A 27,007-nucleotide genomic window follows, 5' to 3' on the forward strand; every position below is an offset into this window, starting at 1 on the left:
TTAAACACCTAATTAAGGAAATCGGGTTCAGCCTTATATATATATATATATAATTCATAACATAAAATTATTCAATTACGAGTTTTATCCTAAAACTAAATCATGGAAGCTTTGATCATCATCAACTCAAAGAGTTTAAGAAAAAAGAACTAGGATCGCTAGGAGTTTTGAGGATGAATCTTTTGCTCTCAAAACCATGATAAAAGATTTTGGTTATTCAGATAAACGGACAAGAAAAGGTAAAATTGGTTTGCAAGCAAAAGAAAGATTCCAGAGACATTAGGTTTGTAAATATTTTCTTTACATACATGAAATATTTGTAACTGTTCTTTTTTTTTCCATCGATCAAATATTTTCCTTTCTTCGATTTAATTGAATTACTAATGTAACAGATACACTGACAAACAAACAATGGAAAACGCATGGCTAACGATGTCGTACAAATAGAAAGAAACTGATGAGGAGGAAAAAAGAAAAGGTCTGTTAAGATGAACCATTAACCTTATTAATTAGAGAATCCATCACCACTGGATGCTATTCGTACCCTACTCAGCAGAAAACAGATTAACATGGTTGAAATCACATAAACTGATATCAGGGTTTTATAGAGAGTTTCAAACATTCTGACTTCTTGATCTTCCTTATGATTATAGTGCTCTTGAACCAGTGATTAGTGGACAAATCAGCATGCAACTTCATCACCAAAAACATCATCGAACTCAAGTAACTAATTGCATGAAGGCTCTTGAGCAATTGCATTAATCCATGGAGAAAGGAGATTCTCTAACTGTTACTAAACTGCAAAGCTAAATCAAATTCAATTTTCTGGAAAAATCTCATTCCACAATTACCCAACAAACAGACTACCAATAATTTAATAGGTGAGTTGTAGTTGTCCTTAGAATTGAGTGTTACCTACGAATGTGTACGGATCTTCTTGCTAAATCATGTTTTCCATCGTACAACTCATTCAACTGTTGCGGCGGTACCCTGCTGGTGAGAGCAAGAAGACAAGGTTTCCGGTTCTAAAAAACCATATTCCCGGCACAGGCTACTTACCCTAAATTGCAAAACTCGAACAAAAAAAAACAACAAGTATGTACAGACTGTAGACTTGAGTTATCAGTCAACCCACGAAATCTTTAATCAAATTTGATAAATAAAAACTAATTCTCCATCAAATGGTTTTGATCAAAATAAATTTTTGAAAAAAATAATCATGGAAAATAAAAGAGAGGACAAACTAATCTCTCTATAAAAAGATATTTCAAGAGAGCAAGGGAGTAACAAACCTTTTCCACTTTAACCTGGATAAGAATACCAAAGAAAAAAATGCCAAAGCCGACATCAAATAAGAATACGGAACTCGCAATCATATTTCAAATTGGAACATGAAAACTATAGTTAAGAAAGCGAAAATGGGGTAGTGCTGGAGTTGCTGCAGTTGCTGGAGTTGCTGATTAAGAAGAACAGAAAGAAAAAAAATGGACAACAATAGACTGCGAATAGGGAAAGGTTAACAAAGTGGTCTGGTGCCTGGCCCCTTGATTTTTTATTCTTTTTTACTTTGTAAGTTTTGGACATCTGGCTGGCATGCGTGCGCTGTTATGGAGGTGAGACAGACTAGACTGTGCACTATGGGAAGGTGGTGCTTAGGATTTGACCCAGGAGCAGTTCGATCCAAGCATACACATTTTGTTTACCAAGAATACTTATTTAGTGAAGGCACCAGGTATCTATATGGAATGGAAGTATGGAACACACCATTCCAACATGTGTCGGCGGTGACAACTGTCATCTAGCATCAGTACCACCACCGTGGCCACCAGCACAGGTTCCACCGGTATCACGAAAAAGTCTTTGAAAGTACACTCTTTATACATCAATGTAATGTCATTATTGTACAGATTATCCACTTATGTTTAATGGATATGTAGAGCTTTGGTGCCCCAAAATATTTAAAATTCCTACATATCTGTTTAATTGCTTATATAAATCACACGGTTTATATAAGAATCATGAAAGAACAAGATTGATGGATCTAAATATATAAAAATTCCTAAATATTTGTTTAATTGCTTATATAAATCACACGGTTTATATAAGAACCATGGAAGAACAAGATTGATGGATCTAAAGGGAATGACATACATAGTCATGCAGTGGATTGACTAATATTTTTCTAACCTTATTAAGCAGGTAAGAACATAAAGCTGAAGGAGATCAATGGTCTGTTGACACATAGCACCATTTAATGCACAATCAATCATTGAGGCAGCATAGTACCATGCATCAAGACGGTGCCGGCGAAGCCTGCGCACACCGAATCAAAATTGCATTGACTTAAAGTGGGCTAAGCCCCTCACACGCCAAATTAATAGTGCATCGTCACGGGGAGGGAAAAGCTCCAGCACACCTGATTAGAGATACGGTTCAAAAAGAAAATTGTCCGTTGCGTAGCACGGGCACAAAATCTGATTTGCATGTTTATACGTTTTTACACATAAACTAACACCTACAACTTTGCTTGGTCTTTTTGAAGTTTGGTCCAAGTATAAGCTACAAGGAGCATTTAAAGATATGCCGAAAAAGATTCATGTAGTTGTAGAGCTTTTGCTGCTAAGCATTGGTTTGTATTTGAGATAGTGTTGCTTATTAAGCATTATATATATATTGCTTACATGTGAAGCAAAAAGAAAATTGATGTTAGGTCAATTTATTTTAATCGGAAGACAATTGTTTATTTTTAATGTAAGTCATCGAACCCCATCTGGATTGTACATACTAAATTTTCTACAATATATCTTTTTCTTTTTTTGGTTCAAAATGAACAAATAAAATATATATTTCATATAAAACCAGCTAATTTTATTATTTATTTCTTTATTTTAGAAGGAGGACCTAAAAACCATCAGGGGTATGGGGTTGACATTCAATTATTGATTAGTGAACTTTGGTGTTGGACCACATTTTGAGGCATACACAAATATTTTATGCTCTACTAAGTAAATTAAAATAAGGTTACTGAATAGTAGATGGACAAAATTCCTTATCCATTAATTTTTCATGTTGGAACATTATGTTAATCCCTTTATATATTATTATTCCAACACTTAAGATTCGGCTAGAATATAAAAATAAAAATAAATCGTACTTGAGAAATTAGATTGACAATTGAAACGAACTATTACTTGAACTGCTCATTATTTTTCATTTTAAAGGTGCTGATGAACAATTAGGTTGATAATAACGAAAATGATAACTGGACTTCACTTTATAAAGAACAACACTATGTTCAGCTATCTTAGTTTTTTTCTTGAAGCAGCAGTCATAGAATGAAGAATCTCTGGATATTCTTTATATCTGAAAACATCGAATATATTTTTATTTTTTAAAAATTAAAATATTGAATCGGTCGAATCAAAGTTTGACGGTCACAGAATGAAGAAACTCTGGATATTCTTTATATCCGAAAACACCGAATATATTTTTTTTTAAGTATTGAAAAAAAAGGTAAATGAATAAATAATAAATAAACGAATCAACGGTGAGTAAATAATTTACCTAACTACAGGACATCCTTATCATCATTCCTAGAATATGGTTAACAATTTGTAGAACACAAAAGTTTTGTGCATGGTTCAAAAAGAATACAAAACTTTAGTGCATGACTCGGTTTTATTGGAATAATAGTAGAGCTTTTTTTTGAATGATTTTTGGGGGACCATGATTTTATTTTGGGTAAAGACATTAGAAGTAAATCTAGGTCACCTCTTATCTAGATATTTATATTAATACCTAAATTACCCTCCTGATTAATTTTGGGTAATGATTAATTAGTGTTAATAATAGTTAGCGTAATGATTAGTGAGATGATTAAGTTAAAAATAACTAGTGAGATTAAAAAATCAGATGGGTTTTTTTTAAAAGAAGTAGTATTATTGAAAGAGTAAAGTTAGAGAAGATGAAGAAGGAAAACATGAAAAACGATGGATTTTACCAACCACAACCGGAGGAAGGGTATTTGGGTACCCAGGTATGCTTCAAACTTAGATAATGTTGGTTGAATTGCTCCAAATTTTCAAAAAACTGTAAATTTTTAGAGTAGATTTGGGCTTGTTCAGTTACCTTATGTGAAGAATAGGTTACCGAACTCATCTGAAAGTGTAGTTCGGTTACTTTTTCCAAACACGCAGGTTACCGAACTCGCTCTTTAATGGAGGTTTTAGTCGTTCGGTAAACAGACATGTTACCGAACTTTGTTTATAGGATTTACAGAGTAATGTTCGGTTGGTTCGCAAACTTTAACCCAACAACATATCTAACCGAACTCCACATGTATGGAACTAGTGAAGAGTTCGGTTTGTCAAGATTTTTTGCGAACAAACCGAACAGAGTAGGCAAAGTTCGGTTAAATCATAACTCAACATAGTGGGAAAAATAACACAGTTCGGTTACGTTGTTTTTTTTTTTTGTATTATGGGTAGAGTTCGGTTACTAACTAGTTTTAGAATTTTTTGCGAACCAACCGAACACAATATATTGGTTTTAAATGAGGAGTTCGGTTAAAACTATTTTTTGCGAACCATCCGAACACAATATATTGGTTTTCAATGAGGAGTTCGGTTAAAACTATTTTTTGCAAACCAACCAAACTCGGAGTTCGGTTACGAAAAAATAAATTCGTGATAACCGAAGTGTTCTTCGTGTTCTTGGTTTCAGATTGTTCGGTTACAAAACTAGTTTTTTTTTAAACTATTCCTAACTGAACATGCCACTTTAACTTCCATTTAGACCATATTTTAATGATTTCTACTCAATTTACCCAATCATTTGATGATTTCTGCTCAATTTACCCTTTAAAAAAAAATTAAAAACGATTGATGGGTTTTTCAATCGAACGAGGAACGTCAAGGAAAGAGAGAAGAAGAAGAGAATTTTTTTTTTCAAAACTAAAAAGTTTCGATTCCCCTCCAATTTTTGTTTTTGATTTTGATTTTGGTTAATAGATTCATTTAGATTAGATGTATATGACTAGATTTATATAGTTATTAGGTTAGTTTTAATTTAAATTTAAATTAAAGTAAAGGATAAATGTGTATTTATCTTACTTTAGGACATCCTTTATAAGTATAGGGAGGTTGGCCTAATAAGACCATGGTCCCTAAAAAATAGTGTTTTTTTTCCTCGATGGGATGGTGATGGCCCAGCTAGATTTGAGTAGGCCCATATGATGCAGAGCGGCTTTCGAGAGTAAAATCGACGCCATATGTCTATTTTTTGTTGAAAGTAAATGCAGAATGCTCCTCCTACTACATGAGAGAGTGGTGTGCCTGAATCTCTTAATCACAGATTCACAATACCACAACCAAGTTTGATAGCCGTTATGCTCGTCGGTACGAATTTAGGTCTGCACATACTCGAAAAAAAGATAAAATCCTGAAGGTGTACTTGATGAATGGCAAAACTATAGTCGCTCCTCATTACCAATTCCGTATAATCTTATCAAGAAGAAGTAGTATTAAGTGAATTGAGAAACTTAAATCTTGATGATGACGGTAGTGAAATTTTTTTGTCCCGCTATTGATATCCTCCAACTCAAGACTTAATGAAATGAAACGACCAAAAATCAGTGATGCAAAATTATCGAGCTTCTATTGTTCAGATAAGACTAATCTTAGCCATACTAATGAAGAGGTGGGGCTCACTGCATTGAGGACACTTATACATAGTTAACACACCTCAGCGCTTACGTTGTTGATCAAGTCAAGTGGGAGGAAGCGGAAAGAAAATGATTTTTGGTTTCATTTTCGAGGAGTTATTGGGTTGCAACCGTTTCTTCAGACTTTAAGCCCATGCATTATTATCTACAACAACGGCTATGAAAGATCAAGGAACAAAACCAAAACGTTATCGTCAAGATACCAAAGATCTAACCCCCCGCCATCAACAATGAAACAAAAAGCTACCTCTTCTGACCAGACCGAGAAATTACCATCATTTCCCAAACTATTTATTAGGCTTAGACAAAATGACAAGTAGTGACTCTTCAGAGATGCTCGTTTTCGGTAAACTTGATTTTTTACAGTGTTTGTTACAAAAGAAAATTATTTTTTTTTCTTTTGACAGCTTAGGTTTGCTTGCGACAGTACTGATGTCTTAGCTAGCTAGGTTTGTGATGCCAATTTTTCTCCTCCCTTCCTTATATATACGATAAATCCAAGATGTTTATAGTTCATGGTCGCGTAATATGAAATTCTGTCTATTTTTGTGGGACGAATCTCTGGCTTTTCTAGTAAAAAGAAAAGAGTACACTCAATAGCTATAGCAAACCTAGAATTTACTCCAGGTGAGATAGTTTAGAGACCAACAGAGGATAGCTACTGTCTTATCTTTCTTAATCTTCAAATTAGTCTTCTTTTGTCATGTCACTTGATATCACAGTTTTTCAAGTTATAAAATTATTGTCATTAGGGTAGGGTGAGTCAAGATTTTACATCCAGTTGCCATCAAGGGTAATAATTCAAGTTTCAACTGTATGGTGCCAAAAGGGTAACGAGCACGAGGAGCATGAACCTAAGAAGAGGCACCAACGAAAGGGCCAAATTCATATGAATGGAGCCGTTTGTCTGTACCTAAGGTTTTTTTCTTGTTTTGGTATTCCTATCAATTTTTTGGAGCAAACTCCAGTGAAGTGAGATTTGTGGAGTAGTTCTACACCTCAGTGCTTACGTATTCGGTCAAGTCAAGTGGGGTGAAAGACAAGACGAGGAAATACAGTGACTTCCAAGAGAAGCGATACTAGGTTCAGTTTGAGTTGGTTATTTAGTTGTAACATTACAACGTTCTGTTTTCGAAAAGACATGCACCAATGTGTAATGTTTCAACGGGACCCACTTTGCCATCCCTGTATGTGGCCGGGTTAGATTTTGTGGAAGCCAATTTGCCAAAAGATAAGACTGTTGGAGGGGTTAGTCCAAAGGATTATGAAGTCGTTGTATAAGAGTCCCTCATTTCCCCGTAAAGAAGCTAGCATTTATAATATTGGAAGGGCCAAAAACTTGACTATTTGTTCACCTATTTCCTTTCTTCTCGAATATCTTTTTTTTGTTACGATGGCCTATTCGACTATAATATTTTTCTTTTTCTTTTTTTCAGATGAAGTAATAGCTCTTTTCAAACAAAAGAAAGTGGAAGACTCCCTTTGAGAAGACCACCTTTTGAAAATGGTAGTAACTCTTGTTGAGATAGTTTAGACGGAATTTCAGAAACTACTAGTCTATTTCAGAACGAATACCAGCACTAATAAAGCTTGGTTCTTTGTGAACGGTTGAAAATATTAAACAAGTTATGACTTTAGGCCAAGGTATATCTGCATGCGGCACACTACCATCCAGCAGCATTACCACTCCCAACACCAACAAGCATGCATCAATAGACCATGGATACTTGTAAGTTACAACAACAGACTATCTAGGATATTGGATAGAGCCCATGTCTTCTTATTACCCTATCTTTATTGCTGAATCGTGATCAACTAGTCTTTCCAAGTCGAGTGATTTTGTGATGTCATGCACTTAATAATCTATATGTCCGGCTCCATAGTAATAACTTTTGACTGACTGAGTGGGCCCCTTCTTTTTGTCAAGTCACGATTTTACGTCCACTTGCTGCCAAGAGGTAATAATCTAACAGTACCACGTTTGAAATGTTAAAAGAGGAAGCAAATTTGAGAAGGGGCACAAATCAACAAGGGCCAAATTCAGATGAATGGTGGCCAGGAGGCATTTGTCTCTCAGCGGCAAATTTCTTTACTTCATCAAATTGGAGTAAAATGTTTTGCAGTGGCAGTGCGGACCACGTGTGTGTAAAAATAAAAAAGAAAACTATCAAATCTTTACGTGATGTGATGGGTGATCTTTTAGCCGCAGGATCAAGTATTGGTCACACACATGAACTTGCGGTTGTTCTGTCATACACCTTAAACATCAAATTCCCATTTGGATATGAGATAGAGATGATGCCTTCACCGATATGAGATTGAGTTCACAAAATCAGCTTGGAAGTACGTACACGTGGCGGATAAATTAAAATTATCAACATTTTATAATCTAAAAAGTTGATACGTGTAATAATCCATGAAAAAAAGAACTTCGATCTAAGATTTCAAACCCACAATAAGTGTTTTTTTTTTTTTGGTATCTCCACGAAAAGAGAGTCGATCACGAGGATTGTGTATTGACAGTTTTGAAGAAGAAGTTATTGCTAAGATGATATCCTCGAAGCTAGGTCCGGCCTCTACAGTTAATATCTCTGATGAGTTTCTAGATGATTTTGACCGCTCACGCTCCTAATTACGGTCCCTTCCACCTCGATTGTGCATGCGGCATTTGATGTGATTGGCCAAACGGCCCCAAACCCATACCACCGGGTAATACTCTAATCCTCGGCTTTCAGTTATTGCCAAGAGTATGATTTAGCCGCAAAACCAAAAGTTTCAAGAAACAGAGACAAAGAAACTGAATTTAAGTAAAAGATTCACCCCAAGTCTTGAACCTTTGTTTGGGTTACGCCAAACATTTGAACTTGCCATTGATCTTTTCCGCCCTAGATAAACATGAAGATAATGCCTTCACCGAATTAGATGGTTTCGCAAATTGTGCCTTGGAGTTACGTACACGTGCATGATTTGCTCAATTTGAGTAGGTACAACTTAAGACTTGAGAGTTAAGCTTGAATAATTAAAACGTCTAGAAGTTTAGTCGTGTACACATGCCAAGTATCATGATTTGAAATAAAGCAGCTACTTCATGCCTTCACTCGTTCGTTTCCTTTGTGTTCTTAGCTAGATATTTGAAGGCACAAATCAAACAAGTCATTATGAGGTCGACACTGGACAGAACCCTCGAAGCTAGGTCCGGTGTCTTCAGTTAATATCTCTGATCATGTTCGACCTCTCAGGGGCCTCATCACCTTATTAATTAGGGCCGGTGCAGCACACTAGTCAATCAACAAGACCACCGTTGAACAAAGACTTTCTTTATTTTGTTTACAGTGTTACCCAAGAAAAAATCACGCGTGCCCAACAGACTTTCCACTATTAAAAAAGCCAAAATATCCAAGACTTTACCACGTCATTACTCCACGTAAGCTACCAAAGGTCAGAATTTCGAGGTAATTGTTCACTGATATCAAGACTAAAACCTGGCTGAAAGACACGTGGCGTATACACCTGGTAGAGCTCATAACCTCGTCTAGACCCTAAAATCCCTATAAATTCTCGTAGTAATCTCCCCAATTCCTTCTCATTGCTTTCATTCAATTTCTTTGATAATAACTTTACAAATTTTCAAAAATCATGGAAGAAACTACACTTACCGGTATATTAAAACAATCCGCCGGAAAATTTCCTTCCCATCGAAGTTTATCAGTTTCCGGGAAGTTTGATTTAACACACTCGAAGTTGCAACAACTTGTTGATCAAGCTGCTTCCATTCTTATCTCTAATGGTGTTCATCCTGGAGATGTCATCGCTCTTACTTTCCCCAACACCATCGAGGTACTACTGCTGATTTCTCTATTCTCCGCTTCGAATTTCCTCTGTTTTTATTATGATGATTTTGAATATTAAGAATATTAAAATCGAATTGTTTCTGGTAGGTAGGATTTTTTTATTTTTTTTTCATAGTTTTTTAAATTTTAATTTGTCATATTCTCAGAAAAAAAAATTAAGATTCTATTTTTGATGAAATTTTGATTTATTTTACAGTTTGTAATTATGTTCTTGGCTGTGATTCGAGCTAGAGCCACGGCTGCACCGCTTAACTCAGCTTACACACAAGAAGAGTTTGAATTCTATTTATCTGACTCAGAATCAAAAATTTTACTCACTTCACAAGAAGGAAATCAGTCAGCTCAATCGGCGGCTTCTAAACTTAGTATCTCTCATATTACTGCCACATTCTCACACCTAGATGAAAAATTAACCCTCTCAGCTCAGTCTGAATCGGGTGCATTGCTCGATTCGTTACCGGCTAATGATCCATTGGATGTTGCACTTTTTCTTCATACTTCAGGGACAACGAGTCGACCTAAAGGAGTTCCATTAACTCAACAGAACTTAGCTGCTTCAGTACAAAATATTATATCGGTGTATAAACTCACTGAGTCAGACTCCACTGTGTTAGTTCTCCCACTTTTTCATGTACATGGATTACTGGCTGGGTTGCTGAGTTCACTCGGTGCTGGAGCGGCTGTGACTCTGCCGGCAGCCGGAAGATTTTCAGCTTCCACTTTTTGGCCTGACATGATCAAATACAATGCCACTTGGTATACTGCTGTCCCTACTATTCATCAGATTATATTAGAACGTCATCTTAGCCATCCCGAGGAATGTTATCCGAAGCTCCGGTTTATTCGGAGTTGTAGTGCTTCATTGGCGCCAACTATACTGACTCGGCTTGAAGAGGCTTTTGGTGCTCCTGTTTTAGAAGCTTATGCTATGACTGAAGCCTCTCATTTAATGTGTTCAAACCCATTACCTGAGAATGGTGGACATAAGTCAGGGTCGGTTGGTAAACCTGTCGGTCAAGAAATGGCTATTTTGGATGAAAATGGTGTTCAACAAGCTGAGAATGTTAACGGAGAAGTATGTATACGAGGATTGAATGTGACCAAGGGGTATAAGAACAATCCTGAGGCGAATAAAAGTGCGTATAAATTCGGATGGTTTCATACCGGTGACGTTGGGTATCTGGATTCGGAGGGGTATTTGCATTTGGTGGGACGCATCAAGGAGCTTATCAATCGTGGAGGTATAAAGCACCTGACCATTATTACTCTCTTAATTTTTGTTCACACACGTAAACAGGTTGTTTGGTATTTTAAGTTCACGTTGGAAAGCGGCTTTTAACGGTGTTAAATAGGTTTGGTTTTGCTAGTGAGTATTTGAGTGGTTAATAGTTGGAAAGCTGCTTTCAAATTCATGAGGTTTTCCTTTTTTGAGGTGGTTGGATAGTAAACTAGACATGAAAGTGACTTTGTTTACATCAAATTTGGGTTAAAATGGGGTCTTGGTAAGATAACGCGTCAAGCCAAAGAATTAATTGAGCGATTGTTCGTATGTTTTGTTTGATGTTTTTGGCTTTTTCTGGTTTTGCTTTTCGTTCTTGTTCTAAGTGTGATAATTAAACAGGGGAAAAGATATCACCGATAGAAGTGGACGCAGTGCTCTTGTCGCATCCAGATGTTGCTCAAGCTGTTTCGTTCGGAGTTCCAGATGATAAATATGGAGAAGAGGTAAGAAAAAAAAACACAAAAACAAGAACGAAAACAAATAACTTTTCCTTAGTAAACAAAGTATTGGTTGTTGTCTGTTCTATAACTATTTGACGGTTCAAAGTATGACATGCATTGTTAGGTAGTTGAAAGATGATGTCCACAAATTTTGGCCTCTCTATAAACCAAACCACATAGTTGCATATGTAACTAGACCTGATTGTTACTTTCGTGGTCGATGTTATAATTGCTATATTGTTTTGCTGACAAGTGCATGGGCAAGTAACCCTTGTCCTAAAGCAAATAACAACTTTTATTTTTGTTAGACCTTTCCTACTCATGTGTGAGTGTGACCACTTGCAATATGTTAGAACTCCATTATTATTATATTTTCATGGCAGTCGCAACACCATTTGATGGTTAGGAAAGGTATAATCACGGGTCATAGAATCATTTCACCATGCTTCATACTGATAGTAACTGTTATGAGCCAGGCCTTTCGTTTTCATTTTTGTCCTGCGATTAGTTGCCTGCGAAACTTCCAAAAGACGAGCATATTTCATCAATAACCCGTGAAGTAGAAAACGGTTGTGGTATTAGTTTTGAAGATGATAAAGAATCCGGGTAGCTACACTGTAATAGTTGAACTGGAATTTTTGTGTAGCTTGTTTTTACCCATGCCCTTATTTGCGATTCACCGACATGAGATGACGTGAACCTTGTCATTCACGGCTTGGTCCTCTGTCATCTTCAAAACCTTCTGTCAATTAACAATCAGGGGTGAATATGTCAAGTTAATTGCTTGTGTCTGTTCTTGGTCTGCCAATTCTGAAACAAGATATGATAGAGAGGTTTTTGGCTAGGACTTGTTGCTTAAATTATTACGCGTTTTGCTTACTGAATCGACTTGTTGCAGATTAATTGCGCAATAATCCCAAGAGACGGGTCAACTATTGATGAAGCTGAGATACTAAGATTTTGCAAGAAAAACTTAGCAACCTTTAAGGTGCCTAAGAAAGTCTTTATCACTGATGCCGTTCCTAAGACTGCTTCGGGTAAAATACAACGCCGCCTCGTTGCTGAGCATTTCCTTTCTCAAATCTCTGCTGCTAAAGTCCCCAAATTCGGCGCTTAGAATAATTTACCCTGAATAAGAAAATATAATGGCTATGATGCAACCTTGGATTAGTAAGAGCGGTAGGTTTAGATTAGCCGATGAGATTGATTGGTAGTTACTACATTATACGTACTTGCTATTCAAAGCGTAATATAAATGAAAATTAAGTATTCTCTGTTTCTTTTTGCTTTTGATTTCTCATAATACTGGTTTCCTTTGTAAGCGTGGTTACTAAGTTATTAAAGAGGGATTACCAAACAACTTCTCTTTTTTTTGGTAAAACATAAAAGGAGTGATGAGTGATGAGTGACGATTTGACAAATGAGGATGTCTGTCTAACAGGTGCAGTATACCGATTCTCTATCAGCAACTTTTTGTAAGCGCATTATAAAAACCAATAAGCTTTTGATACATAGAAGAGATATCTACCCCCCAGAGTTCACGAGAAGTTAAATTCTGCTTTTATGTGGTATTAGGTTTTATCATGAGTTGGTCTGTATTGGTAAATGGTATGCTGACTAGTTACTGAGTAGTTACTTGGTATCCTATAGGTGATTATAGGTGTATGTTACAGATGCAACATACAGTGTCACACTCTACTATGTAACAAACTCTTAACCACTAAGTTTACTTGGAAGAGGAATACAGAACAACAGAAAAGTGGTTCATAACTTCATAATAACGAGAATCCATCCAAGGTCTACACAGTATAAGAATTCTTTAAACTGAAATTTTGAACAAACACAGAAAAAACAAGACGGGGGAAAAGAGCAGTCTACTATGTAATAATACTTTCATATAATATAGAAAGAAGTCTTGTTCAACTTTCAACACTAGTAACTTGTTCAACTCTAACATACCATATAGTTAAAAAGGTTCAAAACCAAAATAAAGTCGCCAAACCAAAACACAAAATGCAGCTTCAGGGGAAACTAAAACACTTGCCATTATCAATCTCTCAAACCAAACTAGATGATATTCTGAACTACTTATACCACTTATTTATACTTCACTCCTCTTGAAGTTCCTCCTCTTCTTCGTACTCTTCTTCCTCATCAGCAGTTGCGTCCTGATATTGTTGGTACTCTGACACTAAATCATTCATGTTGCTCTCAGCTTCAGTGAATTCCATTTCATCCATTCCTTCTCCTGTGTACCAATGCAAGAAAGCCTTTCTACGGAACATAGCTGTGAACTGCTCACTGACTCTACGGAACATCTCTTGAATAGATGTGGAATTTCCAATGAATGTAGATGCCATTTTTAACCCTGTTGGTGGAATATCACAGACAGTGGACTTCACATTGTTGGGAATCCATTCAACAAAGTACGATGAATTCTTGTTCTGAACATTGATCATCTGCTCATCAACTTCCTTGGTGCTCATCTTTCCACGGAACATAGCTGAAGCAGTTAGATACCGACCATGGCGAGGATCAGCAGCACACATCATGTTCTTGGCATCCCACATTTGTTGAGTAAGTTCAGGTACTGTTAGGGTTCTGTACTGCTGTGACCCACGGGAGGTAAGAGGTGCAAAACCAACCATAAAGAAATGGAGACGAGGGAAGGGAATCAGGTTGACAGCTAGCTTGCGAAGATCAGAGTTAAGTTGACCAGGGAATCGAAGACAGCATGTTACCCCACTCATGGTAGCAGAAATGAGATGGTTCAAGTCTCCAACTGATCAAATTCAAATCAACAAAAAGAAAAGCTCAGTTCACACATCAATTCCAGAAAGTAAACTGTTCATAAAAGTCGTTGCAAAATCAGGTGGTTAAGCAGTTCATTTCTCCCCAGATAAAATTCAAGTAATAATCATAGAGTTAAGTACATTCAAATTTATAATTAGGAATATTAGAATCATTTTAGCAAATATAAGGTGGCTTAAATCTAAAATGAACATAATTAAAACCATTACAGCAATAAAATGTACAAATAAATTGTTTAGAGGTTGAGGGGTTCATGTCTCGTTGTCTACAGAGAAAATCAAACATAGTACTGAGGTCAAAATATTAAGGTTTATAAATAGTTTGTGCAAATACAAGGTGGTTCAAGTTTTAAAAGATCAAAACATAGACCACCATATATTTACAACAGTGTTTTGGGCATGGTCAGGGCAGTCACAAGGAGGTTACTGTTGCTCAGGGAATCCTAATAATAGAGCAAGGCAATGCCACCTTTGATGCTGATATCACTATTTTATTTCAGGTGTAAAATTGGTACCAGAAAACATTCTAAATCATGTGGTATTATACCCCACAACTAGGAGAGGCACAATGGGGATCGCCCAACTTTGAGGTTATAAACTAGTAAAACAAAACCAAACTTGGTACATTGTAAGTGTGAAAACAAAACTAATTAGAGCCAAATGATATAAGTGGGGTATAAGCCAGCTAAAATGAGGCAACAAATTCTGTTCATCTCAAACAAAGACTCCAAACTGTTGGTTGAGAAGATCATTGATGAACTGCCATACATGAATCAAAGAACAGGTTGAGATGTCTACTCAAGAAAATGTAGGACTGGTGAAGAGCTAATCCTAGTTGTAGGGTCAGAATAGGTGGGGTCACTAAAAGATACTTGCATGTGCTCCCTGTAGACTCTAGATGTCACAGTGAACTACCTTACTAGTAGCAACCTAAAAGATTACCTAAAAAATGGATAACCAATATGGTCATTTCCACCTGACACAGCTGGATGACATAAGTTGATTCAAGAAGAAATCAAATATCTTGTCCCGTGATGAGATCAGTGAACAAAAAAGCTTTAATAGTAAAACATAAAGATACCCACAGTACAAAGAAAAGTTATTGCACAACACCCTTAATATCATTCATGCATATACTACTCACAGATCACCAAGAATTCAATGTGAAATCTGGAGAAAAAGGGCAACAACGTCCAGTCCTTGTCATTGTTCTCTAGTGAACATTTTGTTTTTTACTTAAAAGTTTATAATTAAAGAATAAACGAGTGTTTATTACTAAACAAGACAATCATTCCAGACAGATCTTCAAACAAACAATTCCCTAACAGGATTTTGGAAACAAAACACTAAAAGCAAATTCCAACAAGTCATGTTCCAAAAATACCCTTGACAATGTCCACACATATCCAACACTTTTAACTTAAATCCCCAAAAACTAAAGATCACATTTAGTGACACCAAGTAAAGCAATGAACCAGAAGGGTAGTATATTTGTTGCAATCACGTGATGGGATCCGTGAATAAAAGGGAAGCATAAAGATACACAGAGAAAAGTATTCCACAACACCCTTGATATCAATCAGGTTCACAATATACTACTCGCACATGATCAAGGTCAAGTTTAGAGAAAAGGGGTAATAACTATAAGCTACTATGTTTCTCTGTTTTTTGCTTAAACTTTATCAATTAGTGGATTAAACAAATGTTTATTCCTAAACAAGGCAATCATTTCAGACAGATTTTCACAAACAATATCCATTGCAGGAACAGTAAAAGCATATTCACAATAATCATGTACCAAAAATACCCTTGAAATCAATCCCACTTTATCCTACAGATACACAGTAACTAAAGATCACATCAATAAGCACCAGTGATGAAACCAAAGGGCATCAATGTCACTTTTCTAATCTCCTTAACAAAGTGAGAATAACAATAATGGAAGACTGCTTTAGCCTAAAAAGAAATCTGAAACCGCCATAAGAGAGATGATGATACTTACAGCTTGGAGTAGTAAGTTTGAGTGTTCTGAAGCAAATATCATACAAAGCTTCGTTATCCAAAACCATACACTCATCTGCATTCTCCACAAGTTGATGAACAGAAAGAGTAGCATTATACGGTTCAACAACAGTATCTGAAACCTTGGGTGACGGAAACACCGAGAATGTAAGCATCATTCTATCTGGATATTCTTCTCTAATCTTTGATATCAATAACGTTCCCATTCCTGATCCTGTACCTCCTCCCAACGAATGACACACTTGAAACCCTAAAAAATACCCACAAAAAATCCAAAAAATAAAATCATGAATCGAACTCAGTTCTGAGTGAAAAATGAGATACAAAAAGAAATTAACTCAGCAATAATACCTTGTAAGCAATCACAATTCTCTGCTTCTTTTCTCACAACATCAAGAACAGAATCAATCAACTCAGCACCTTCAGTGTAATGACCTTTCGCCCAGTTATTACCAGCACCAGATTGACCAAAAACAAAGTTATCAGGTCTGAAAATCTGTCCATAAGGACCAGATCTAAGTGCATCCATAGTACCAGGTTCAAGATCCATTAATACAGCTCTTGGTACATATCGTCCACAACTAGCTTCATTGTAATAAACATTAAGCCTCTCTAATTGAAGATCTGAATCTCCTTGATATCTTCCTATTTCATCTATACCATGTTCTGCACATATTACTTCCCAGAATTTTGCACCGATTTGGTTACCACATTGACCTCCTTGTATGTGTAAGATTTCTCTCATTTTTGATTGATTGATTTCTAGAGTTTTGGGGGAAATGGAGAGAAGAAGAAGAGGGAGGATTCGGCGGAGATAGAGAGGAAATGGAATTAGGGGGGGAAATTAGGAAAGTAATTGGTTTTATAGATAAGAGATGACGGTTTCTGTTTGCTGTTTGGAGGTGTTGTTAACGCCGTTTATTCTCTTTGGTCAAATGAAAATGGAGAAATGGACGGCTGGTATTCATTCATCTTACAGATTGGATGACGGGATGTTATGTTAGGTTGCCACGTGTTGGAAATATTTGGTGGTGGGGAATGTTTTTCTTTTTTCTTTTCTTTTTGTCGGACAGCAGGGGAATCAAACCTCTAACCTATATTTAGGAGTTCGGCCCCGGCCAACAGAACTAATACGTGCCTCGGAATATCAAATTAGCAGATAAGCAACAGCTGCTTCTCTAGCATTGCCCTCAATGCAGTGGATCGTGGAATCCATCAATCCGACGGACATCAACAACTATTTCTGTTCCATGAAAAATGATATCTTCGATTTTTTTATTTTAATTTTCTTTGCATAAAATACGACAAATTAAAAAGTGAAAGAACCACTCTTTTTGAAACGGAGAGTAACTATTTACCGGAAAACAATGAGGCGGGTAATTAAAACTAATAATAATCGGATTAGTCTGTTTTATTTTGCTTGATCTCCGTGATATCTCGTATTGGCTGAAAATATTAAAATCAGAAAAATATTGTTATTTAATTGGAGACTAAAATTTATTTACATATTTGTAACAACTCTATCGGGATGACGTGCGACAGTATATCTCTTAGGACAAGGGTTAGGGTAATTGTTGGAAATTTTGGGTTAAACAAGAGGATGAAAACAGAAACAGAAAATGGTGTATCCCTGACTTCAAGGCTCTTTCGATTCTTTTAGACAATAATTCGACCTTTCCCAATAAATTTGGTGAGTATAAACGGTCTCTCGAATTATGTCTTCAGGATTCAATGAAGCCCTAACACCGTAATCGAATTCAAGGATTGTACTTCCTTGACTCGACCAAGAATCACACTGTATAAGGTTCTGATGATGCTTTTTAGAGAAGAAGAAAACATATTGTTTTTGATGTATTGGAATGGGAGAACATCTTCGCTACTTATAGTGATATTCATGCATGTTGGTAGTGTCGTTTCATCACCAACAGACGCTTCCAAAAGCCATTAATGGTGGCTTATGGGAAGAGACGCGTCTGTTCAATTTTGAATGGAAACTTCCAGGTTTTACAAAGTAAAACCAGAAAAAAGAATTCCACGAGACGCTGTCTCGGACTCTGTTAGGGGGCGTTGCCCCCTAGACCCCCACGACCTGACCGGTCAGGTCGATCACCGTATAACTCTGTGTGGCGGCAAACCTTGAAAATATCCAACAGTAATTCCTATGGCAATGAACAAAAAGAAACACGTGGATGAACAAATACGTTTTTGCATCATGGGAAAAACGTAATAAAAAACAACCCTTAAATATAAACTAATAAGAATTGGGTCCCACTAATTATTTAACTAATAAAAAACAATCCTTATATATAATAACCGGGATTAAACGCCGACGTTTTTGGATCACAGGCCAGCGTTTTTGCTTCAACTGCCCGGTTCTGCATCAACCGCGTGTGAGATCTACGGTCGGGCTCAACAAAGCCTCAAATTTTGTTAGTTCTCTCATCCGTTTTTCATGTGTTCAGTCCATAATGGGAGCAAAATAAACAAATCCTTAATTTGTTCATTCTTTAGGAACTGCTCTTATGGATAGAGTGTTTTCAATACTCATTCACTTTCAAATCTAATGAGTGACTAGGTGAAAAAGTGTTTTTTAGATTGTGGGAAAGTGAGACTAAGGCTAAGTCCTATGGTGTGCTAATCTAACAACTAGATTAACAGTCCACGTCAGCTAGGACTACCTCCTAAGTCCTATGGGGGTGCTAATCTAGCAGCCCAGTGCTGTTTGATTCAGCGCCCAGTGCTGTTTGGTTCAGCGCTTTAAATCTCAGCCGTCAGATCAAAAATAATCGTCCAGCGCGGAACCATTCACACAAATATCTGGATGCTAGTTCAAGTGCGAGCAAATGCTAGGAGAGAGAACTAGTGTTGACAAATAGACAACACGTTTTTTTTTAAATGCAACACTTTTTGGCTAATCTAGCAGCTCAATCTAGCCCATAAGACTTAGCCTTAGAGACTGCTTGAGAACAGAATTTGGCAGCGGATCATTAGCCGCCCAAGTGGATATTTTGTTAGTTTAATAATAATATTAGTGCAAATTTCGCGTTAAAGAGTTTTAAAATAATTACAAAAATGTAAAACTGTTTGAGCAAAATTTTACTTGGGCTTTTCATTGGCAGCTGATCTTCAAGCTTTTAGTTTCCATTGTGACACACTCCTTAAATGAATAAGTCCCATAGTAGCGCGTAATTTGATCATTTTTTTTTATCACACCATTTACTTCAAGCGAGTCTGTGACCCCATTACCCTTGCTCTTATTTACCGTGCTAGTTATGCGGCTTTACTTGACTTTAATGTGGCAAATTTGCTTGGTTTGGCTAGTGAATGGATCAGATCCAATCCTTGTTTGAGCTGAGCAATGGGCCACAAAAATTCAGTTTCTGTTTAGAAAAATGCTTTTTGTAGGTTCGGTTGCAGAGTACACAATTTTGAAAATTTTATAGTCGCATGATCCAACACTGGAATTTATGCAAATCCCTCGTGTGTTTGGTAATTCACTTAAATTCCTAGGATTTATAGAGTTTTCTTGTTTTGAAGTCCATGTACAGTTTGACATTACCCTCATAATCTTAAAATTATATATATATGATTTTAGTAATTGTGATTTTAGGGGATTTGGGCAACCAAACATACCAAGGAAACGTAATTCCACCAAATCTCATGGACTTATAAATTCCATCTTTAAATTTCTGCAACCAAACCTACCATTTAAGGATACTCAGTTTCCTAAAGATTTCGAAAGAAATTGAGTATTCGCATCTAATTTTCGCTTTTTAGCCTAATTTTATTTCCAGTATTTCTCTTTAACTCTTTTTATTTACTAAAATTTAGTTTTTATGAATCTTTTTTTCTTCTCTTAAACAATTTTAATCCATAGCAAAATAGTCATCTACATCAAACGAATGAAAAGATCTGACTGAAAAAGAAATTGACAGAAACTCAGGTTTCGTATGGCACTGTTTTGACAGAACCGAGTTTTCGTGTCATTAGGCTAAGTTATGACATGTCCCATAAAGGATGCAATGTCACTCTCATTTTGCTTGGCTATATTTAAGCTATAGCCAGGCGAAACCACCAACTATACTGCTTGGCCTTACTAAACTTCATATTGTTTACAAACAACGGAACAACCGAACTATGAGGCTGGCTATCATCTCTATGGCCACTTTGACTGACATTAAATCTTCTGTTTTGTGGAATTTCTAACAGTATGGGTGAAAGCTCTAATACCTTGCTTGTTGCTTCTCAAAGCACAACAAGAGGAATGTTGTAATCGCTCTAGCTTGGGCCTGTTCTCTTATAAACAGGGCGAAAAAAAAAATTCCTCAGTAATAAAAAATCTGGTTTGATTGGGGTATACCCAAATTAATTGGGTATCTATAATATAACGGAAAACGATTTGTTCGGTGTCCCAAACATTTTTCGTTACTTTTTTACTGGTCATAAATGCCCTTACGAGATTTCTTTCAATTGCTTATGTCCCCGCCAGATTTTGGTAAATTTCGTGAAAAAGGGGCAGTAAAAGACCCGGGACAATTACATCTCATTTTACTTATCTTTTCTTAATCCTCCTCCCCAGTTTCCCCCTTCAAACTTCTGTCACCGCCGAGACCCTCCTCCACCACCATCAGCAACACCTACACCACCATTACCACTGATTCATATATTCGTAAAAGAAATCGATTTTTATTTTATATATTCGACCAATTTTTCACTTTTGATTTCAACATCTCTTCTCGGTTTCTTCCTTCACTTTTTGTCACCACCGACAACCTCCACCACCACCACCACTAACAGGAATTTCCAGTGTAGTTAAATTCATACTCACCACCAACACCCTCCTCCTCCATTGCATGATTGATGAATGGATTTGATTAATGAATATTTATGGTTCCTGTATCATTAGGAAGCTGGGTTTGTACCAAATTCGTATTTTGCAGGAAATGAATTGATTTGTGTATTCTCCAAAGTGCAACCAGTATCTAGCAGTTGTAAGTATGCAAGTCGCACATCAGTTGTTTGACGAAAACGCTGAACCAATATCAAGTGAGACACCAAACTTTTGTTACAAATTTGAAAAGGAATGTGTTTCAAGATCCAGTAAGGGTATTTTTCTTGGAGAAAATTTTGCTCTAGCACTGCTATAGCAACTTTGATCTAGCAGCAATATGTTCACTCATTTGGGTGCTTGTGACGTCACTAAACTTGGGGTTAACCAAGTTTAGTTTACCTTAGTTTACAAACAAAAGATCCAAGACTTATGCTGCTAAAATCTGTGTAAAGAAACTCTGGATCATCCTATACTTGTGCGGTTGTGCCACAATACACCACTGACTGAGAAGCGAAACAATAAGCAAAACAATAAATCCAAGACTTATGCTGCTAAAATTTGTGTCCAAACAAAATGACTTTGCGAACTCAACTTTGCTTACAGCCATGTTAGCTGCAAGACTCATTTCAGCACCTTCTGAGACCACATAGATTCCCTCCTTGCTTACTGATCTCAACATCTCAATCATCTCAGCCATTTCTGGCCACAACCAGTGAACTCCCAAAAACCACCTCCACCAGTTGCACCCGTCTATTCTCATACCCTATCCATCTAAACTTCATCACCATTCAGCTACAAGAAAATCAGTGGCAGCAACAGTCCTGATACCTCCTTTTTCGCTCATTTCTTTTCGCAGAAACTCGACCAAACCACCAAGGAACTCGTTCATTCTTCACTGTCAACTGCCCCAAGACTCACATCACAAGTATTAAGAGCATTAAATCATGGCAGTTGATCACCGCAACTCCTTGTCTTCTCACTGTCTATCCTCTCCCCCAGATAGATTCAAAGTCTGATTCCTCTTCATTGAGAAATTAACTCCAACTTGAGAGAGTAGTTCAGCCATTAGGACACCACTTTTTGCCATCTCCAATTCTGAATTCGAAAGCTCTTTTTTAAGGCAATTCTGCGAGCAACTGCAGCGCAGCTTCAGTACGTATAGAGGTAGCCTCCAGCTGGTTGTAGGAAGCTCCTCTTATAGTTTAGTTGCACCTGCAATTTCGAATTCACAAGACCACGAATTTCCCAAGCATACCAGGACCCTAAAACAATCAAAGTCCATGCCATTCATTCGACCAATTAACTTCAGCAGCAACATCTAGTATCCCTTTTTCGTTTATCATCACAATTAACGACAGCAGCAGCAACTAACCAGATGTGTTCATGGCACAAATTCAATCCATAAACAGCCAACTAGAGAAAATAAATCTATCACTTCCATTTATTGCCCCGACACAATTTCAGTTCATGCTAGAAATTTCCAAATTTTGTTGCCATAAAGAACTCGAGAATCATACGGCTCTTTTTTAAACAAAACCTTAAAAAACGGTCTGTGACAAAAATTACTACCAAACTAGAGTTAGTTATGTTGGATTAACTTCAACATAGAAGTCACTAACAAACTGGTTAGGACAAGATTAGGAAATTGATGTAATCCTAAGGGAATTAGAAGTCATCTAGTTCTAAGAAAAGAAAAGACATGTAATAAGGTAATAGGACTAGGAAAAGGAATTCATAGTTCTATATATATATGATCACCAAAGTTGTGGTTGATCATATGAGCAAGATTAGAGCTTGTGTTTAGTTTTGAGAGATTTTCTAAACATCAATAAAGAGAGTTGTCTTTATATAAGCTAAGTTTCATCTTCAAGTTGCCATTAATTGGTATCAGAGCTTGTTTCTGAGCCATGGAAAACGAAACCACCATTGTGGGTGCAAAACAGTTCACGCCACCATCAATACAAGTTCCAATCCTCAACGCCACAAACTACACAATATGGGCCATGAGAATGAAGGTACTGATGAAAATCTACAAAGTTTGGGAAACAATTGATCCTGGTACATTGGACCCAGACAAAAACAATGTTGCCATTGGATTACTCTTTCAAGCAATACCAGAATGTCTTGTTCTACAAGTTGGTGAACAGGAAACTTCAAAGAAAATTTGGGATGCAATAAAGGCACGTAATCTCGGAGTTGATCGAGTTAAAGAAGCCCGTCTGCAAACCTTAATGTCTGAATTTGAAAGAGTGAAGATGAAAGACACTGATACTATTGATAGTTTAGCAGGAAAGCTATCAGAGATAGCCTCAAAAGCTGCGTCACTTGGACAATCCATTGATGAAGATAAACTGGTAAAGAAGTTTCTCAATAGTTTACCAAGATCCAAGTATATTCATATCATAGCTTCTCTCGAACAAGTCTTAGATTTAAAGAAGACTATCTATGAAGATATAATTGGAAGATTGAAAGCATATGAAGAGAGAATCCTTGATGAAGAAAACAATGGAGAAACTCAAGGAAAACTCTTGTACACAAACTCTTACCAACAAAACTCTGCGACAAGAGGAAGAGGTCGTGGAAGAGGTGGTAGAGTAAACAGAGGCCGAGGAAGGGGTGGAAGGTTTAACTCACAAGATAGAACAACAAGTCAGAATGATCAAAACCAAGGGAAAGAAAATAAGGATAGATCAAACATTATTTGTTACAGATGTGATAAACCAGGACACTTCTCCTTTGTATGCCCTGAAAGAATACAAAAGATGGAAGAAGCAAACAAGAATGAAACAAGGGAAGCAGATACAGCTCTTTTCATGCACGAAGTTGTATTCTTAAACGAAGGGAAATTAATACCAAAGAACTACGAATCAAAGGATGGAGAAGAAGGAATCTGGTATTTAGATAACGGAGCCAGCAACCACATGACTGGTAAGAAACATTATTTCTCTGAACTCAATGAGAAAATCAAAGGACAAGTGAAGTTTGGGGATGGATCTTCTGTAGAAATTGATGGAAAAGGTACAACTGGTCATATATTTTATCTAGGAGAAGCACCTTTTACATGGTGTTCACAGAAGCAAGACACAGTAGCTCTGTCATCATGCGAAGCTGAGTTCATGGCCGCAACAGAAGCAGCTAAAAAATCAATATGGCTTCAAACACTGTTGGGTGAAATCAAAGGAAGAGAACCTGAAAAAGTTCTCATCAAGATTGATAATAAGTCTGCAATTACACTCACTAAAAATCCAGTATTTCATGGGAAGACGAAACACATTCACAAAATGTATCATTTCATACGAGAATGCATCGAGAAGGAGGTCATTAACGTAGAACACATACCTGGAACTGAGCAGAAGGCAGATATATTAACAAAGGCATCGGCTCGGATCAAGTTTGAAGAAATGAGGAAATTAATAGGAGTACAAGATTTTTCACAAGCACAGTTGAATCTTAAGGGGGAGAATGTTCGATTAACTTCAACATAGAAGTCACTAACAAGCTGGTTAGGAAAAGATTAGGAAATTGATGTAATCCTAAGGGAATTAGAAGTCATCTAGTTCTAAGAAAAGGAAAGACATGTAATAAGGTAATAGGACTAGGAAAAGGAATTCATAGTTCTATATATATATGATCACCAAAGTTGTGGTTGATCATAAGAGCAAGATTAAAGCTTGTGTTTAGTTTTGAGAGATTTTCTAAACATCAATAAAGAGAGTTGTCTTTATATAAGCTAAGTTTCATCTTGAAGTTGCCATTAAGTTAGTTGTGTTTGGTGATGTCACAAATAACCCAAATGAGTGAATGTAGTGCTGCTTTGCTCTAGCAGTGCTAGAGCAAAATTTTCTCCATTTTTTTTCCAATATTTTTTTTTAGTTTTTCACTTTTTTAAAAGAATCTAGATTGTTTTTGTTGAATTAGAACTTGATTTTGGATTACGGGTATTCGAACTAAAGGAGGGTGGAAGGAGTTCAAGTCATGATTTATGGGGTTCTAAGTCGGCCAAATATTAGTATGGATGTTGTCACCATTGCCATCCGCACCAGCAGCACTGCTGCCGCCACCAAAAAAATTTCCATCATATTTACAATTCGCCGTGCCATTATTAGTATTCTTACATCTCATTTCTTTTTCGATTTTATATCTGTAAATGAAAATCCATGATAACTGTACGTAGTTCTTAGAAATGAACCACCGCCCGTTTAGGCAATAGCTTTACTTGCTGAACCACCTCCGGTCCTCCTCCATACCAGGATAAGCACCTCCACCACTATTACTAGCCCAGGAACACCGCCACCGCCAATAATAATGTCGTGCCATCATGGGAAGAGTTATCCACGAATAACGTTCAAAAAAATTTTCATCACAAACCAACGACCCGACACACCAATGAAGGTATTATATCACCAGCTTCTGCCCCGTGCCATTATGGCACGGGCAATCAACTAGTACCTAATAAGAAAAAAGCCAGGTCATTTTGAAGTAAAACAGGCTACCCCTTAACCTTGTATTTTCTAAATGGCTAATATACCATTGTTTAATTAACACTAAGAATTCAGATTAGGTTAATTGATTGAGTTTATATAAATTAATTAAGTAGATTAAAACTTATGAATTTAAGTTATCAAACTTTGTTTTTGATTGAACTCATGTGGGAAGATTTTTGATGAAAAAAATTTGTTGAGATTTTCTTTTTGCAACGAAAATGAAAACATACTACCCAAACACTTCTAAAAAAGGGGATTGCAAAGCTAATGTATGAAATCATACTCAAAATTAAAGAAGAAATCAACATTTTCAGTTCTGAAACTATGAAAAGTCGGCAGGGTCGACGAATGAAGAACATGCCGACTATATCTGGCCGGCAAGGTCTACGGATGAATAACATGCCGACTTTATCTGGCCGGCAAGGTCGGTGAATGAAGAAGATGCCGACTTTGTTATTTTTGACACATAAGAGACTGTTGTAAATGCTTCACTAGTCGGCATCTTAGTGATTTTTTACCTTGCCGGCTACCTTATAGTCGGCAAGGTCGACAAAGAATACCATGCGACTATAGAATTGTTTGATATACAGAGAAAGGTGTTACAAATGCATAATTAGTCGGCAAGGTTTTAATTTCATAACCTTGCCGACGAAACTATAGTCGGCAAGGTATAAGGATGAATATCGTGCCGACCCTGTAAATATTACTTTCATAAACAAAACTCTTTGAAAAGTCGGCATGATATTCATCTTATAACCTTGCCGACTAAAAATGATATATGAAAAGTCGGCATGTTGTTCATCCTATAAGCTTGCCGATCAAAAATAAATATGAAAAGTCGGCATGCTCGACAAACAAAATACCATGCCGACTGTGTAACTAGAATTCAACAATTTCAAATTTTCTGATCTAATTTGTCATTCAAATAACAAAACAAAGTACTAGAATGAATTTGAAAGGAGTAATCGACAATAAAAAAAATCATAATCGACGATATTTTTTCATTTGAAAATGATGAAATATAGAGTAGGAGAAAGGAATTGATCATTAGATTGATGATGAAGGAGAAGGAAAGAAATTAATAAGGTTTTGATCTAAAACCCAAAAGGGATGGTTTTGGTTATTATTAGGAGAAGGGTAATTAGATAACTTTACACATATTAGACACCCCTTAACCCTCTATTATGGTTGGGAATAAAATGAGTATATCCTAATTAATCTGGGTATACCCCAATCAAGCCAAGATAAAAAAGAAAAGGGAGAGAATTGGCCAACAAAAGTCAGATGAAATGCGATTTGTGTCCATGACGAGAGATGTAGGTCCGATAGATTAAGTACACTCACGTGAATTATGAGTAGAGTGTAGCACTAAAAAGTAGTGAAAGAACCGATACAGCAAGAACAACTGTGTAAGCGTAAAATTTACTCTCGTCCCATATGCTGCAAATTGGGATGACTTACACACATACTTTTGACAGTGATGAGAATTTTCTTTTCAGAAAAGCAGGTGATATTGCAGTAGACAGATGAGATAAAATACAATATATTGGTTAGTCTATCATAGT

At 36.6% G+C, this 27,007-nt stretch overlaps 2 protein-coding genes and 1 long non-coding RNA gene across 3 annotated transcripts; 1 reads left to right on the forward strand and 2 right to left on the reverse strand.

Annotated features, from left to right (window-relative positions):
- Positions 1 to 329: 329 nt before the first annotated feature.
- On the reverse strand, positions 330 to 1,469 carry LOC113301479. Its single transcript, XR_003336343.1, has 2 exons — positions 916 to 1,469; positions 330 to 798 (listed from the first exon to the last, which is right to left on the reverse strand). It is a non-coding gene; the product is annotated as an uncharacterized LOC113301479 (long non-coding RNA).
- A 7,831-nt stretch (positions 1,470 to 9,300) lies between these two features.
- Positions 9,301 to 12,580, forward strand: LOC113304513 (oxalate--CoA ligase-like). The gene is made up of 4 exons (XM_026553647.1): positions 9,301 to 9,559; positions 9,770 to 10,814; positions 11,195 to 11,298; positions 12,194 to 12,580. The coding sequence occupies exons 1-4, from the start codon at positions 9,359 to 9,361 to the stop codon at positions 12,410 to 12,412; spliced, it is 1,569 nt and encodes a 522-aa protein (XP_026409432.1). The 5' UTR covers positions 9,301 to 9,358; the 3' UTR covers positions 12,413 to 12,580.
- Positions 12,581 to 13,155: 575 nt separating this feature from the next.
- Positions 13,156 to 16,974, reverse strand: LOC113304514 (tubulin beta-8 chain-like). The gene is made up of 3 exons (XM_026553648.1): positions 16,479 to 16,974; positions 16,108 to 16,377; positions 13,156 to 14,077 (listed from the first exon to the last, which is right to left on the reverse strand). Exons 1-3 carry the CDS (start codon positions 16,870 to 16,872, stop codon positions 13,404 to 13,406), a joined length of 1,338 nt encoding a protein of 445 aa, XP_026409433.1. The 5' UTR covers positions 16,873 to 16,974; the 3' UTR covers positions 13,156 to 13,403.
- Positions 16,975 to 27,007: the final 10,033 nt, after the last annotated feature.

This window comes from Papaver somniferum, chromosome 8 (genome assembly GCF_003573695.1).
Source record: "Papaver somniferum cultivar HN1 chromosome 8, ASM357369v1, whole genome shotgun sequence".
Classification (NCBI taxonomy): domain Eukaryota; kingdom Viridiplantae; phylum Streptophyta; class Magnoliopsida; order Ranunculales; family Papaveraceae; genus Papaver; species Papaver somniferum.